The 16,939-nt window shown below is 46.7% G+C and overlaps 1 protein-coding gene and 1 long non-coding RNA gene across 5 annotated transcripts in view; one reads left to right on the top strand and one right to left on the bottom strand.

Annotated features, from left to right (window-relative positions):
- The window catches only part of LOC149366312 (cholecystokinin receptor type A-like), a 46,532-nt gene extending 37,279 nt beyond the window's left edge, over positions 1-9,253 (top strand). For 3 of the 4 annotated variants that reach the window (XM_089550116.1, XM_089550106.1, XM_089550113.1), the window contains 5 exons: positions 625-2,449; positions 3,260-3,383; positions 4,308-4,528; positions 5,196-5,331; positions 6,409-9,253. In XM_089550116.1, coding sequence (XP_089406242.1) covers positions 1,917-2,449; positions 3,260-3,383; positions 4,308-4,528; positions 5,196-5,331; positions 6,409-6,810 — 1,416 coding nt within the window. In that variant the 5' untranslated portion in view covers positions 625-1,916 and the 3' untranslated portion in view covers positions 6,811-9,253. The remainder of the gene's footprint in view (positions 1-624; positions 2,450-3,259; positions 3,384-4,307; positions 4,529-5,195; positions 5,332-6,408) is intronic. The other variant, XM_089550121.1, reaches the window with a different exon arrangement.
- Positions 1-16,939, bottom strand: part of LOC149366311 (uncharacterized) — a 693,922-nt gene that overhangs the window by 631,757 nt on the left and 45,226 nt on the right. The window lies entirely within an intron of this gene.

Genomic DNA, 16,939 nt, shown 5'->3' with positions numbered 1-16,939 from the left:
ACCACCGCTATAACCGTCGCTGTAGCCTCTTTTGTGAGCGCTCTCGGCCTCGTCGATTCGAGTACTAATACCAGTTTTAGGGCCGCTGGTCAGTTTGATTTCGTGAACATCGAGGCGGCCGCAGTATGATGGTGTTTGGTTTTCTGCTCGTGACCTTTTGAAATGTCTAGCATTGCTTCGAAACAACTGCTCCCTGGCCGCTTTTCAGACGACGTTGTATGAGGAAGAAATAAAATTGCGTTACGGCTTTAACCACGTTTTGCGTTTAGTTCATAGAAGAACGGCGCATTATGGGACCTGATTATGCAACTGTAAGCGTCCTGAACTACATACCTCATGCGTCTATTTGATAACACGTCGATCAACACCGTTGTGCTGTAGGGGTTTCTTTTCATTGGTTTGAAACAAGTTTACCGCCTCTTCAGATTACAGTCAACAGAATATTAGGGTATACTGTGCATGCTTTATTGCTGTGTAGCTGGCAGCCATGTTATGCTGTAAAGGAAATCTCAACTGCACAACTTGAGCCCAACGAGCACGTGTAGTGACTTGACATAAAGTGCGAATAAATCCAGTGACGGCAGTTCAAACTCACTTTCCTGCTGTCTACCTACCTCTACACAGGTTCTTCGTAAAGAGAAGACCGGAAATCGGAGTTGCGTGCAAGAATTCGAGAGGCCTGCTCCTGACGGTTCCTCTTCATCACTGCTCGACGACGTCGTAAACGGAAGCTGGCAGCAAAGCACTCACTCAGTGGAACGTGACGCTAAGAAGGGGAACGGCACAAACGAGGCGGATGCAGGCAAAGTGGGCCGGCACTTCATCAGACTGACGACAGTCCAGAGCCTCCGGCGCAAAAAAGACCTGCTCATCAAACGACCCTGCGAAGACGTCCCTTTCGGTCTTAACGGCTTATTTCCAAGGACCACTTTAGTGCATGCGCGTGCTTATCAAAAACGCTAGCTGGCAGTTTAGACGCTCGATTTGAGAACTTCTTCAAATAGTTTGAACGACCTGACGTAAAGTTTTGAAGAAGCCAAAAGAGCAGTTTCTTGGTGTCTGGGAGTTGAAGTACTTCGAGTTAAACTCCAAGTCAATCAAACGGGCTTTTCGCGGCACAAACCGGTGTGCCTGACTAGCGCATTCGTCAGAGATCACTCTCAATTTCATCTCCTTGGAGTCAGACGTTGTCTTAGAAGGAAAAGAAGTTTACTGAATTTCTAAGGTAAGCTATAAAGGAAAGAACTGACACCTCCTGCAGTCGTCTAAGTATACAATGCGACGAGTCAAAATTTTCCAGGGCCTCTTGTTCCATCATACTGACAGGTTGTACCGGTCATACCGGTAGCTAGTACATATCAGACGCTCTCAAACTACTAACAGAACAAACCAGAGCTCCTAAACGCTGTTACAAGCGCAAATCTGAGCACTTATATGTAGAATGGCTTCGAAACGCCCTACACCAGTTCCAATTTTCTACTGGAATATTAAATAACGAGAGGCGCATCTCAAGCTTTGCAACTTTTTAAGTGCGAGTACTCGCTACTGCTAGTATCAAACAACTGTTAATGGCCAGCTTTCGTCACCAGAAAGTCGGTCACTTGTAGACTGCTGCAACACATTTTTCAGTTCAAGTGGCCAGCCACCTCTGAGCGAAAAGGTTTCAAGAGCAGTTAGCCTGTTCAGAACAACCAACATAGGCAGCCTCGAGCGGCAATTGCTTTCATTGAGTTAGCCCGTTTATTAAGCAATTAGGCACTCAAGAGGGGCCAGTCAGGGTCTGTCATCTCTCAACAAATATTTGCTCAATAGGTGGCTTGGAGTGTTGGCGAACAAGAAGTGATTTCGGCAGCAGAACCAGGCTCGCCCGGACTTAAGTACTTTGCTGAGAGCTGATCAGCAAAACACCATCACGAATGTTTGTTCCGTGGCCTCCGTCCACTATGGAAGCCCCCTCAACCGAGGACTGTTTCACCCTGAACGATACGGCGATCGTCACAGACTGCGAGGGACTTGGTCTCAACACGACCTGGCGAACGCCTTCACCTGAAGGCACCGCACCATGGAACCTGAGTTCCCCCCAGTTACCGCCCGACCACGTGTACTTCGAATACCCCGAGGAGATGCTGGTGCCGTGGGTGATGAACGAGTACTTCTTCTTCATCGTGGTGACATACTTGGTGACGTTCGCGATCGGTGTTAGTGGCAACCTGGTGGTGATCTCGGTGATGGCTGGTGACAAGACTTCGAGGAACGTCACCAGTGTGTTTCTGGTGAGCCTGGCGGTATCAGATTTGCTGCTTCTGACGATCTGCGCGCCGCTAGATGTCGCTCATTACTTCGTGGTCCGGTGGGACGCCACCGGCACAGTGTGCAAGCTAGCTGCGTACGCCGAGACGGTCTCAGCGTTCGCCTCTGTCCTCAACATGGTCGCTGTCACGCTCGAAAGGTAAGCGGATTACTTTTGCTGCGCCGTTGTTGAACACTAATATGGGAGAAGCCAACATTCACTGAAACCAAGGGGCTTACGGGAATTTTTATTTTTATTTTATAATTGTTTTTGTCTTTAATTAATTGAATATTACCAGTGTAATTATTTTACCGCGCGAGATTTTTGTCTAAAAAGGAGGCTGAGCATGGAGTGATTTCTGGATCTTAAAGGGGGTCGGCAGTGGTGTTTCCGCTGTGTTTTTGCTTGAATTTCGTCCTCCTCCTAGGGTCTAGTCTTAAACGTAGACAGAGTGAAGAGTAGTGTCTCAGCAGCGTTCTCAGCAATTCTTGAGCGTGATCAGCCTCCTAGGAAAATTTTTTTTAGTTGCATAATATAGCAAAATAAAGGAATATGCATTCGCAAATACATGGTGAGTGAAAATAAAAGAGCACTTTTAAACGTAAGGGCAGATTCAGCAAGAAATGATTACAAGCAAGCGGCCCGCAAGGGCCCAGAAACGTCTTTTAATTTCATTCTTGATATCTCGATGAGCAAGCATTATTTGCGCAATTTGCGCCCCTCGCCAGAAGGTACTCATTATAACCCTGGATCATATATGCACACTGATCCTTAACGTTGCACGACGTGTTTATTCTGCAGACAATTAATGAATCTACAAGCCTCAGCTGCTTATTCACATCTCAGCTTTATACCTTCGGGCAGGGGCAGCAGATATCCTGAGAAAACAAGATTAATACATTGGCTTATCTAGGAAAGCAAATATGTAAAAAAAACAGCTCCTATATTGTACATTTGGCCCACCCACAGGTTCGTCGTGATCGTGTTCCCCATCCACTCCCGCACCGTGTGCACCATGAGCAACTGCAAGCGACTCATGTGGGGCGTCTGGCTTGTCTCCCTAGTCGTCGCCTTGCCCATGCTTTTTGTCAAGGTAAGCCGCAGTACCCGCGCTTTCTATTAAATGTCGCAAGAAAATTTAGACTTGTAAGCATGGCCTTCACTATTAATAGCATCTAGGACAGTACTCCATCCAGTTACGCCATTTATCGCTATAGTGGTAACATTGTAGTAGAAATGAAACTTCACACAGAGGGACGCTGTGCGGTCGGCAGGAGGCTTGTCTAGAGGGCTATAGCTATGTGCCAAGGAGCGAATAAAGGAAAATGATAGCGCCGCTCCCAATCCGTTTAGAGCGGCATGTAACGGTGCCCGATCTGCAACATTCACCTGGAGAGACCATGAAAATCCGCTGAGAGCCTAAAATGCGCCGATTTTGAAAGGACAAAACACTCCTGGTAGAGCACTACTCAAAATGCACTTAGAGAATTTTTAATGCATCCTCAGTTAGGGAGGTAGCTTTGTTGCTATAGAAGTGCTATAAATAAATGGTATAAAGTGGCTGACATCAGAAGAATGTTAGCCACGATGACATATTTTGGTCAATAATACAGAAATAAACGTTGATAGAATCGGAAATTGAAGCCGTGCCTTTGATCCTAGTTTTGTCTTATCAGGCATTGTTAGTGCACTACAAGCCACTAGCACAGCCAGCGTTATTGTGAATTCCCCTGGGAACAACCGGGGCAGTGGTGCCTTTCTAATTTAAACAGCATCGCGAAAGCCATCTAGACAGAATGTGCGGACAGAATTATTCAATACATGTGGACGAAATACATGTGGGCAGGTCCTAGTGCCCCAGAGAATGTCTAGCGATATCGCCAAGACACCCCACTTTTGAGACTGCGTAGTTGCTTAATGAGAATAACAAATCCGATTCTTATAATTAACCAAGCAATGTTCTTACTAGAGATAAAACCCTTGCATTACCGGTATCATCTTTTTTTCCGACACGCAGAACGTCATCCAAACGACGTTCACGAACCTGCGGGTGAACGTGACCATCTACAGCTGTAAAGACGAGCACGACTGGCAAGGCCAGTCAGTGTCGTGGTACCGACTGGTCACGCTTTTTGCCCTTCCTTCGGTGGTTATGATCGTGTGCTACTCCTGGGTCATCCTGGAGCTCTGGGTCAGCACCAAGACCATGGATCAGCTGACACAGTCTGCCAAGTTCAGGTATCCACACTACTCATATTCGCTTCGCACTGGCTGGCACTGCACCTAATTTGAAATATGGCTAGAGTATGACGGACAATAGATTGTCATAGAATAGCGTGACGCGATATCTACTACCACGATCCGCTTCTGCACGCCGTCAGTGCGCACGCGCTGATTGGTCTCGACGCAGCGGGCGTGCATGCTGCTTGCCGGTAATTGGCGTCCTCTGGCGCCCTTATGGCGAACTCTGGATGCGCAGCGACACGGCGCTGTACTAAACCCCCGTAGGGGACTATGTTATGCTGTAAGTCTCGAATACAGCAAGAGGCGTTAATACACGGTGTACGCCCCATACACCAGCTCCTACTAAGGTACGATGCAATTTACCGAATACAAATGAGTATTTAACAGGAAATAAGACTCTAAGCTCTGCAATTGACTTGAGACGTGCGCAGTTTACGAGTAATTACAGGGTGTAATAATTTCCTAAATTACCTATGATGATTGCATGCACCAGAGAGGCGGGGGTAGCGGTTCTTGTTTGCCAAGAATGTAAGCTTTATCGGTGACTGCAATATTAAATTGCCGAATGTCCAGAAGTGAACTACGTCTAAGAAACACGTCTGCGTCCTACTGAAAATAATAATATGGCGCGTGTTTTGACTGAGCTGCTTCTTTGCTGCAGTTACCAGTGCCAAGGACCCACGACGCCCCGGCTAGGCTCACTTCCCAGTCCGGCCCCGCAGCAACCCAACTGCAGACTGATCCTCCGTGGCCACGCCAACTCGGACATCAGGGACGTAAAAAAGGCTCGTCAACAGGTACGGTCCTCAATACCACTACGATCTTCCACGCCTGTACTTTAATGTCACAAAGGAGTTTGCTCATGTTCGTACACACGCCCACAGACTTAACACGAATGACGGAAAGCGTGGCCTGGACTGCCGTCAGCGCCACGAAGCGGTAGTCATTGGTGCGAGACAATATGCTCTCGGTATGTTTGCGGTGGTTGACGAAAGCTGGCGCGCAGCTCGCTTTTACTCCTTTTCCGCTTGTGTCTGCTGCGTGGACAGCGCGCTCGTCAGGGGCGTTTACGCGCTTTTTGCTCGCCGATTCGGCCTCCACGGCCCCGGCAACGCTCTTTACAGTTTTCTTTACGCGGCAACCAGGAATTGCCCGCTAAGCTGCCGCGCTTAGCACCTCCTATCGTCAGGCACCGCAAACATTCCGGGAGCATTATCTCGCACCCGATGACTATCACTTGTCGCTGACGGCAGTCCAGGCCACGTATTCCGTCATTCGTGTTAAGTCTGTGGGCGTCTGTACGTGAGGAAAAGGGAAGAGTTACGAACTTTTCTAATGCGGAGACAGTCGGAAGGCAACTGTGAGGACGCAACGGTCTTTGGTTCGCTCAAATTTAATTCAGATGCTGTGTTTTGATTCATTACCGGGATTTTCAGCGCAACGAAGACAAACACTACAAAGAGGACAACAAGTGCCCCTGTTGTCCTCTTTCTTGTTTGTGTCTTCGTGCGCAAGAAAGTCCCGCTAATATGCCTGAAAACAAACTAGCTCGGCAGTTAACTCTCTTAATGTGGTTTGATTAATCTGGCACTTTAGCTTGAAAAAACATGAAGGCGAAACATATTAACGGCTTTACTAACGGTGAGTAGTAATAAAATTTTGGAAATGCAAAAATTTGCACTCGCATAAAGTATTTATTTAGCGGTGAAGGCTTCCGACAGAGCGTGTCTGACTCATTTTCATTGAAAAACTCTTGTTCTCACCGCACGAAAGTGAAAGAGGTCGCACATAATCCTGGGGTTCCACAAATTCAAAGCTATCGCTTCCTCGTACGCAAGAAAACGCTTTAAATACTACGTTTGCCGTTATTACAGGTCATCAAGATGCTGATCCTCGTGGTGATCTTGTTCCTCTTGTGCTGGGGTCCGCGGCTCGTCATGGAGATCGTCGTCAAGTGCTGCCTCAACGTCTTCAACCACGGCGTGTACGCTGTGCGGGTTCTCTTCTACCTGCTCCCGTTCGTGCATAGCTGTCTGAACCCCATCGTCTACTGCTTCATGTCCAGCAAGTTCCGACGGCGCATGGTGCGATGCTGCCATCGCACCTGCTTTCAGTCGCGCTGCCGCGTCAAGTCGGCGGCTACCAACAAGCGGTGCTCGTCCAGGAACGGTACCACACGCCTCGGTTCGACGTACACCTTCACGTCCTACGCCACGTCGACGGTCGCCATACCGTCCTCGATGACACCGCTACCGGGTGACCCGCTCGCCTTGTGACAATCGTCCTGCCCGCCGCAGCACCCACGCGGCGCTCTGCACTTACCAGCCGGCGGTGGTGTTGTTAAAGGAGCCAAGAAGAAAGCCGCCCAACAGCATCTTCGATCTAGGGACACTACCATTGAGGACTTCCTGTAAGCACCTCGAAGTGCGGCTCTGTGTCCGGGCTGGAGCTGGCTCAGAAACTCCAGGGCTTCGCCTATGGATCCATGAGTGCTTAGTTGGTGGAGGCGCCTTGGTTAGGTGGTCGCAGAATGTGTTCAGTGGGGACTAAACGTTCTACTGAGTGGCTCAAAGCGAAGGGTGCCGAAGAAGCCGTGGACTGAACACGTGGCACATGATCCTTGCAGCCTCGCCAGGTAGTCCTGTATGCTTTTTACAGGGGACTCCTAGAGGTTGCATTGTAGAGGTACATTTATCGACTAATCGGACCGCAGCTAAAACCGTGTTAATGAATGTGCGGGATTCCAAAAACACATTCTACGTTATATTACTCTCTCCACGGAGATCACCGGTACCTAGAAGGGCCGATCGTAAAATAAAACAATGATTATAATACCTTTCAAAGGTGCATTCCATGTAGTCATCACGCAGGAGTGAAACTAAGCTCCATTCAGAAATTTCCCGAGAAACTGTCTACCCAAGAAAAATATGTATAATGGCTGCGCTTAACTTTTTTTAAACAGGCAAGAATAGCGTCTACAGTATTTGAAGAGCCAAGCTCTACGATGCACTGTTTTTCGGGCCATTTCTGTTGTATGACAGCAAAAGTGTCCTACATGACCCATCATGAAGATTTTCCAACGTGCCCTGAGGCGTCAGTATAGTTAGCACTGAGCCTGAACGTTGTACGTTTTCCTAGGAAGATGGCGTCCAGAATGCTGACAAACCGTGCTGGCTGCAGCATTCAACGGTCGGCTCGAAATCGCTTTATAGTTTGAAAGTTATGACACTCGACGTTTTTGCCATTGTACATAGTCGCGTGCCAGATTGTTTTGTGGAACGGAGCGGCTGGCTAACGAGTCTAATGGCGTATTCAACTCAGTGACCACACAGCTCTCTTCATTCGTAATGAAGAAAGATATCAGTCGCCAGTCCAGATCACCCACTGATATACAGTCTTCAGATTCACGAACACTTGCTGCGGATCGCCGATTCAAATACGCAATACGTGACTCGAGAAGAGCTGGCTAGCGCGCTGTTCATCAGATTATTTTAGAACTGTTGTGAAGCTGTGCAGTGATGAGTAGTATTATTTCAGGACTATACTTTCAAGGAGGTGCTGCTCTTTGAAGCGTTTCCATTGTGGATCCACCGCATTCGAATCTCATATTGCCAAAGGAACCTCGAGTGTAGAGTTTGCTTACAGTAATTTTTATGCCATTTTACACCTGTTCTTTCTGTCAGTCAGGCTGCATGAAGTGTGCGTGTGCGTATTAGCATCTACATTTGACATTCATCAGTTGTTCATATGCGCCAAAACTCATTTTATGAATACATGTATGATACATTTAATTTTTGAAGATGCGTCTATGAGTGTCATCACTTGAGCCTGGGAAAATGCACCTGTGTGAACTGCCTTGAGCCCAATGATTTTTGCGGACGTCTTTCTTTGTGTGGTAATTAATCATTTCATTAGCTGGAACGAGTGTTCACGAAAACGAACGCCGTCCGTCACTCGAGGTTGTGCCCTAAAGGCAAACTGCAAATGCGCCAAAAGTAAAGGAGTTCACTCTTCAACTGACACGACTCGTGTGCCACACATGACATTATCGAAACCTTTTGAGTAAAAAAAAAACTCTATATGCCCTCGCCTTCAACCTTTTGTGGTCAACGTTTGTTACACATGCGTCATGGTGCTGTTTATGTGACAAGACCTCTTGAGAATGTTCACTCCTGCGTGCCCTGAGAAAATTGTATTGCTTGTCTTAATCCAAATGTTGTAGCCCCCTCGAGACCTGTCAAGAAAGGACAACTCATGTTCCCTGGAAAAATTTCGACTGATGCGCTGCCCATGACTGTCTCTTTGGTGCTTAAATCCTTGGTGCCGTTGTTATTGTCAACATGAGTGTGCATGCCTCTGTGTACAGCTCAAAAGATTTATAAATACTCGCTTAATCAAAAATGAGGATCGAGCTGAAGATTCCAATTTCAAAATAGCGCGTGTTGCGGAGCGACTGTACTTAGAGTAAAATTAAGAGGACGAGGACACCTGCTGGCTGTACCTCATTTGGAAAGAGGGAGAATATAGCCGACATCCCCGACATGAAAAATGGTCATAAATATATAGAGCGAACACTTGTCAGGGCGCGAAGCAAGCCTGAGAACATTGGGTAATGCTCTTTGTTGTTTTATGTCATCTGGTGTTAATGTGAGTCTTGTATCCCCGCCCTGTCTTGTCTACGCTCCAAGCGAACAAAAATCAATAAATGAGCACCGCAAAGTACTGTCTGTGACTCTTACACTATTTTTGCTACAACTGTTCTCCTCCACTGGAACATTATTTATTCACAAAGGAAAATTGGGCCACTGACCAAGTCAAAAGATGAAAAATGACGTTTCGGCTCCCATACGGGGCCTTGTTCACAATAAGGCTGTCACAGCAGAAGAGATGGTTATATACGCTTCGGAATCTTCTGCAAACTTTTCATGTAGATACGATGTAGCGTGCCCTGATTCTTGTTTAGCGTGTTGGCCGTTGTCTGGATGATTAGGGATTCTAGATGCACTCTTGCAGACAGGTTTCTTTCCGTCGCCAAGATTTCCACCTCCATGGCGCTTGACTTTCGCCATCCTCTTAACGGTTCTTTTCGGCTGTGTTGGTTGGTTCGTTTATGGGGTATACCGTCCAAAAGCAACTTATACCGGGTGTCCCAGCTAAATGTAACCAACCTTTCAAAAAAGACGAAGTGTCCTAGTCCAGTGAAACCAGCTAAGGGCTGTTTAGAGTCGCATGGCCTAGTCTCGAGTATTTTTTTCATTCTTCAAAGTTAATTCATTAGTTAAGTTCAATTAGCTAACTTTTTAAATATTGGCTTCAGGAAAAAAGTGTCAATGAAGATGTTTTAGATCGCCTCGAAAAACCGCTAGTAGGGCTGTTTCCGTCACGGTACGATTTACGTAGCTTCATTTATTGGCCTTAAAAGAAAGTTATCACGTGACCAGCTGCTCGCTCACATCTCTGCCCCAATGCGCACCCAAAGTCTCATTGAGGATAGGACTTAAGAAAAAATGAATTTTATTCTCTAAGGTGCATCTTGGGACGTTGAAGTGGCACGGTTGTCACGTGGAAGCTTTTTTTTATTCTCCGAATTACGGTTAAAGGCCGTTAAAAAACCTACTTTACGTAAATAGTACGTTGCTGCAAAGGTTTCAGTCAGCTGTTTTTCAAAGCGATCAACAAATTTTCCATTGACATTTTGTTCATCAAGTCAACAATTAAAAAGTTAGCTAATTAAGCTTAACTAATTAATCTTGAAAAACAAAAAAATACTGCAGACTAGGTCAAGCGACTCTAAAGAACCCTCAGTTGGTTTCACACGGCTAGGGCACCTCGTGTTTTTTAAAAGCTTGGTTACACTTAGCTGGGTATATGAATGGTGGCGTAGTGCATGGCTCCGGTTAGTTTCGAGCACCTGGAGTTCTTTAACGTAAACCGACATCGCACAGGACACGGCCTCTAGCATTTCCCCTCAATTGAAATGCGACCACCGCGGCCGGGAACGAACTCGCGTCCCTCGAGTCCGCCCCCGAGCACCATAACTACTGAGAAACCACGACTGCTTCGGCTCTGTTGGTAAGTGGACCGTTCTTCAACCATTCGTGGAATAATTGGTGCGCAACTGCATGCAACATCTAGGCTTTCTGTGCCGGAAACCACGGCCAGGCGGCAGCGCAAAATTAACTCGTGATGGTTCGGTAATGGTTCTGAGTTAAAGGGACCATGCAAAGAATTAAAAGCCGCTTGTAAGTGTTAGAAGTGATTGATGCTCAGAAGCATTGACACCAAGTATGAGTCTTCGGAACTGAGCCGGCAATTTATTATGAATTCTGAAAAATCGCATTTTTTTAAATTCGCGGGCCGTTTGGTATCTTCGTAGGAAGCCATTTTGAAACCAAAATCAAGAAAACAGACGTCACTAGTCCCATGACGTCGGCAGGCCACCTCAGGATGTCATTCGCTCGAGCCGCAGCAGCTACGACGTCACGGGCACACTTCCGGCAGCGGTGAAAATCGTCTGCTCGAGCCGCCGTGCGACCCCATCCCCCATCGGGCAAGCGCGAGCCAGGGCATTGCCTTCACGAATATGTTTTCAATTTACGAGTTCGGGAGCCAAGAAAGCGCAGAGACCGGAGAGACGCTGCCGACGCAAGCTGCTCCTCGGGAGTGCGACAACCGGAAGTCGTAAACCGAACGTCAGCGAATGACGTATTCATGGGCGGAGCCCAGTCTCGGAGCTGTTTTTTTATTTTTTATGGTGCCCCGCGCGTACGAGTTGAGGGGGGAGAGGAGGAGCGAGATTTTTAATCGTCTATAACTTTGTTGTTATTGATGCTAGCTCAAAAATACTTGCGCTGGGGTGACGAGTGATGGATTGCCTATCTTTACGTAATCTCAATTAATTTATTGCATAGTCACTTTAAGTGGGCTAGACAATGGCGGAGTGAGGCTACGCAATCCTGCCGAGGCGGCGACAGCTCCTTGAAATAATGTCCGCACTCTGAAAGAAGCTGGGAAGAAAGGACGTATCCAGGCACCCTAGAGGTCATCGTCTTTGCGCTGTCGTCGGGCCATCGCGTTTGCTGGCCTGGCCCGAGTACGGAGCGGGGAATAGCGGAGAGGATGGGTCGGGTCTTGCAGGCTGCGGTGGATGGTGGCGAGATACCCATTCGCTACCCTTTGCTAAGGCAAAGGCAATGTGGCGAGGCTGTAGGACCAGGACAATGTTGGACGCCAGCACTTCAACAAAATTATCTGAGACTCTAAGCCTTCACACGAAGCGCCTGTATCGAGTATATTATCTCCGAAGGACCGAGCGCGGGTGTTCCATCTAGCACTATTGTCCACTTCTTCGCGCTACAATGTCTAGAAATACTGTGAACAAATATGGATTCCCGCACCCTAACTGAAATGGGTCACCACAAGGTCGCACTTGACCGCCAAGCATTGAGTAGGCAGTTCAAATAAACATCGGAGCTTTCTTGCTAGTGACAGTTTAGAAACTCTTGAGGCGGCGGCTCTCAGACGTGCGGCGCAGCAGACCGAAGTTATTGAAGTCGGACGGGGGTCGTTTTAGAGGATAGGACTAAATCAGTCTATGTGACCGGTTTCATTATTTTACTTTGAGTTTCAGGGCCCCTTCTTAATTATTGCTTTAAGGTACTCAAAGATTACAGCAAGACATGAAAGATGGTAACTGTATCTACAGGTAGCTCTTATTAGGCACTACTGCTCTTGCTTTACGTTTGTTTCAGTTGACCTTCACCACCAAACATAGTTCGACAGGGACTACGAATAGCTAACAATTAACGTCGCAAGTGCTTCTTTTGTACTTATCAACTCTGGTGAGAACGCGCTTAGTTTGGCTGGGCGAGCGAACGACGCGGTCTGTGCGCGGCGACAGGTGAGTCTGGCCAACTCCTGAAAAATGCTCTTCAGTAAACACGATTGTGCGGGCATTAATTAAATAGTTCCGCCTGAAGAGACTCAGCCTGCTTGAAAGCCAGGGTCATGTCAGGTAGGGAAGCTGGCAGCCGTTTTAATCTCAGAGGCGTCAGGTCTCGGTCGCATGCCCTCGAGTCCCCGCTGTTGAAATTCGCCTGGCATGGTAGCGTGCGCCTGACATGGTGAGCACTGCTTAGCTTCAAGTGTTTTGGATTTACTAAAACGACAGGCGGCTTTCGCTGGTCCACCTCGTGCACAGCCTGCGGCTGCGTAAAAAATAGATGTAGGCTCCCTGCTGACCCTGTAGAGGAGTGCAACAAGGCAATACTTCTACTGCTCCCGTGCTCACACGAACTTCAGAAAATTCTGGCATAATGCGAGAGGTGTGGCTACCAAAATATTTACCAGCGACATTATTACTTATAACTAGAGTTGTAAGTTTCCAGCTCTTTGAAGAGAGGTTGATCCGACAGAAAGAAAGGTTTTGGGAAAACGAAGGTATGTAAGGCTTTACGTAATTTGAGACAATGCCTAAATAAAGTTGTGCACAATAGAATCTGAAGCCAAAATCATATTTTTGTTGTCTGGTTGTGCGACTCCAGGTACCTTGAAATCTGGACTAATTGTCTAGTTAGCTGCGCATAAGTGTGCAAAATATGTAAAAAAACCTTGTATACCATGGCGCGTTTTGTTAAATTCTAGAAGTGGTCCAGAAACATCCAAATAAGTTTTACAGCTCAGCTGTTTGGCACTTGTTCTTGCATTCTGCATTCTTGCATTCTGTTCTTGCATTTAAGGAGATGACAAAAGCCGCCTCGATTAATTGAGGGACTAAAGAAATTAATTTAATGACACAACTTTGCTCATCTTTCGCATATTTTTATGACAGTAGAGTTTGATAGTTCACATTTCAAATCGCGCATTCTGCGCACACACATATTAAATATGCCGGCGTATTTCCCGATAAGAGCAACGTAACATGCTGAAACATTCAAGCAGGCTTTGTCGCAAAAAGCAAGCGGAGATTCCAATGCTAAATCACCGCAAATAACAACAGATGTAGGTTGCTTATGAAGGGAGAAGGCTAAAGACTAGCACAAGCAAAGTGGCTGAAACCAGCTGTTCAAGTAAGCATTGTGCAGGAAGCATTCACGCAGACTTAAGTCTGCACCGAGCCCGCTGCATTTGGGAGTAATTCTAGATAAAATAACAGCGCTAACACACGGAACCACAGAACGAGCGAGACAATAGACACCAGCGCTGTGTCCAGCACTTGTGTGTATAGTTTCGTCTGCCGTTCTGTGGTTGCGAGTGTTTCCGCCGTTATTTTTTCAATAATCGGCACGTACTGACTCGAACAGAAAGAAGTTTTAATGAACTATCTTTCGGAGTAAGGATCAGTTAATAAACACTGGGAATAAACAGATGTTTTCCGCTGCTGCCGAAACACACGCATTATCCTGGAAACAGCGTTTGGGCTTTAGACATCCATATTGATGCCCAGGAATAGCGTAAACGACGGTGTTTAATTGAATCTTTGGTTACACAAGAAGGTCTGATAAGCTGCATAAGACCAGCTACACGCAAAACAATTAGAACGGTCTTGGCAACCGATCAAACCATGCACAATTGATTCAACACCGAAAAAATCCACAGAGCCTTAACATCAAAATAATTTTTTTCTACTGTGCTAAAGATCGATAGCTTCTACGTCGCTCTTATTTAGGGTGCCCTCGAAGGAATCGCCCACCCCTTCACAAATAACAAATATTCCTTCACTGAAATCGGTACAACCGAACCAATACTGCAGTTTTTGAAGCGAAAAGCTTCACTACCCGCACCACAGCTGAGCTTCGCGTGAGCCGTCGGAGTCAAGATTTGCCAAAGCTGCGGATGCGCGAAACCGAATGACGTCACACGCGGCGCAAATAAAAATAAATAAAGAACAAACAGTGCGCCAGGAAACTCTCATATCTAGGTTGACACCCGAACCGCGCCGTAAGGGCCTGAAGGAAAATGAAATGAAATGAAAATTGGTTTTAAGGAAAGGAAATGCCTGCCTCTCATATCTTGGTGTACACCCGAGAAGAATGGACACCACAGTACATGTCTCTAAAGGAACCTTCTAAGACAGCACCGTAATTACTACACGCACGTCTCCTCCTCCGTCTCTGTACAGGCAGTGTGTGGACGGCCGAACGCCTCCACTGTTATCGTGGTGCTCACAGTGCATTGTGCTCGAACTGCGACAGCCATGACGTCAAACCAAGCACAACTGCAGATTTTCGCTTGTATATGCAGGCTTAACCAGAGCTAAGCCACTGCCCAATTTTTTTTCTTCTTTGCAGGTGCGAATTCCCAGAACGACGAGGAAGAAAACAACACAAGCAAAATGAGTATATGTATGACTAATGGCGAAACATCACGTTGTGCGCCGAACCATAGACTCACAATAAAAGGGTAAAACAAAAAATGGATGTCTTGGCGAAGACTTCGACAGGGTGACGGAGAAGATGAAGTCAAGTATGCAGCTCGAGCGTCACCAAATGGCTTCATAGTTCTCTGGTTGTTAAATGTCCTGGACCACCGCGGTGTGATGGAAACGCAGGTCCGGGATAGAGAAATAAAGAAGCAGCCGCTAGTAGCAGGTCGCCGCCAGTTGTAGGTCGCCTCCAATAGTAGGAGGTCCGCGGATGCTCTACACCGGAGGTCCAAGGCACCGTCACCTCCTCGCTCGAACGACAAACTTTCGGAATCGGACTCAGTTTATTGGAATAAAAAAAGAAAATGTAGGGTGGAAAAATTTCTATTTCTGCACTATTATGATACTCACCCTTCCTTTCTGTATTCAAGTGCAAAATACGACCACATATTTCAAATATTGCTTGCGTGGCTTTCCTTGGTAAGCAATCTATCCATGAGTAACGCCCTATGAACACCGAGTTTCGAAGCATTCGCGCTTCTTCGAACAAACAGATGCTCTCGGTTGTTCTGAAAGCTCTAATATAAAGTTTGGTTTAATGCTATGTATAAATGTCAGAACGTATGGTAAGCAGTTAAATAAGTAAGCGTAGCTGTGAGCTTTCCGGAATACAAGTTAGGGGGAGAAAAAAAAAACATCAGGCGAAAGAACTTTCCACGCCCTTGCAGCAGTAGATAAAATGCACGTAAAGAATGTAAAATCTTAAATATTTACTTCTCTTGGTGCCATTATATTCGATTTTTACCATCTATAGTAGCACTGAGGGCATCACTAAGGCACGTGGGGCAAAAATAATTAGAATTAACTGAAATTTGAATAACGTTATATCACCTCAGTTCACCTAGGGTAACGAAAATCATTTTACACGAATGCCGCCGCAAGCCTTGCTATTATAGAAAGAGAATTCGCAAAGCTGTCCGCGATTGAAATTCTCGTTTTAGTAACGTCTGCCCAGCGATGCTTTTTAATTAGCGCCTAACTGTGCCGTGAGGTTCTTGCTAGTGTTGCACCACGGCATAGAGCCTTATCTTCCATAGTTCTTTGAGCTGACTTGCATAATGGCTCATAGCGGCTCATGTATCGCGTATAATACTGGAGGCGTCGAATTATCCGCCCTCCTAATATATACGTTACAACCATGTTCTGGCAACAACATCAGAAAAGGCTTGCAAGCATTTAAAGTAGCGAAGCGATTGGCGTGGCTCCTCTGGGGTGCGACACTTCGTAGACTAGATCCCGGTGCCGCCACAATGCTTTTGTGAAGGTCGCCAGTTCTCTGCTACTGAAGATTATTTATTACGCTTCTCTGCGCAGAACCACGGACAAGGATTCAAATCAAAGTTGATTTCTCTCCTACAAAATGCGGCAAGGTAAATGTACACGAGCAGAACACCTGTCGTAGCTGTATATCAATCGCTTTCATGAGGCAGCCGAAAATACTGACGAGAAAATATACATTGAAGGCTTTGGGAGACTTTGGACGTCCATCTCAAGAACTATCGAAAGAGAAGCAGAGGAAAACTCTCGTGACGCGCGACCTTTTTACGGTGTTAGGATGCTTCAGTGCGTGGAATGCAACATGATCGATCGCCTCGCATAGCCAACACGGTCGATCAAGTCCATTTCGCGGAAATGGCTTGCATCAGTGCGTCGCGTAGGACATGCAGCGAAACTTGAACCGCTAAGTAGCTGCCTGTAATAAGAGCCCGAACTTGTCTTCCGAGGTCCCTATTGGTAGAACACTGATTAGTTTATGGCAGAGTCGCAGTACTGCACCTTGTTATGTGAAGTATGGGTGACCTTGGGGAAGTTTGTTTTCCTTCTCTGCGCAAGGACAGAAATCTTCCTGTGGATATGCGATAAAAGCGTCAAGATGCATACTCGACATTCACAAGGGTGGCTTCCGCCTGCAGATTAACACTTCGACTTTGGTTGTACAGCCGGTTCTGTATATAGCTAGGCGGTATTTAAGAAAGCGTGTA

Source organism: Amblyomma mixtum, chromosome 1 (genome assembly GCF_055824585.1).
Source record: "Amblyomma mixtum isolate Tamu chromosome 1, ASM5582458v1, whole genome shotgun sequence".
NCBI classification, from domain to species: domain Eukaryota; kingdom Metazoa; phylum Arthropoda; class Arachnida; order Ixodida; family Ixodidae; genus Amblyomma; species Amblyomma mixtum.
This window is presented reverse-complemented; position numbering and strand designations above follow the sequence as displayed.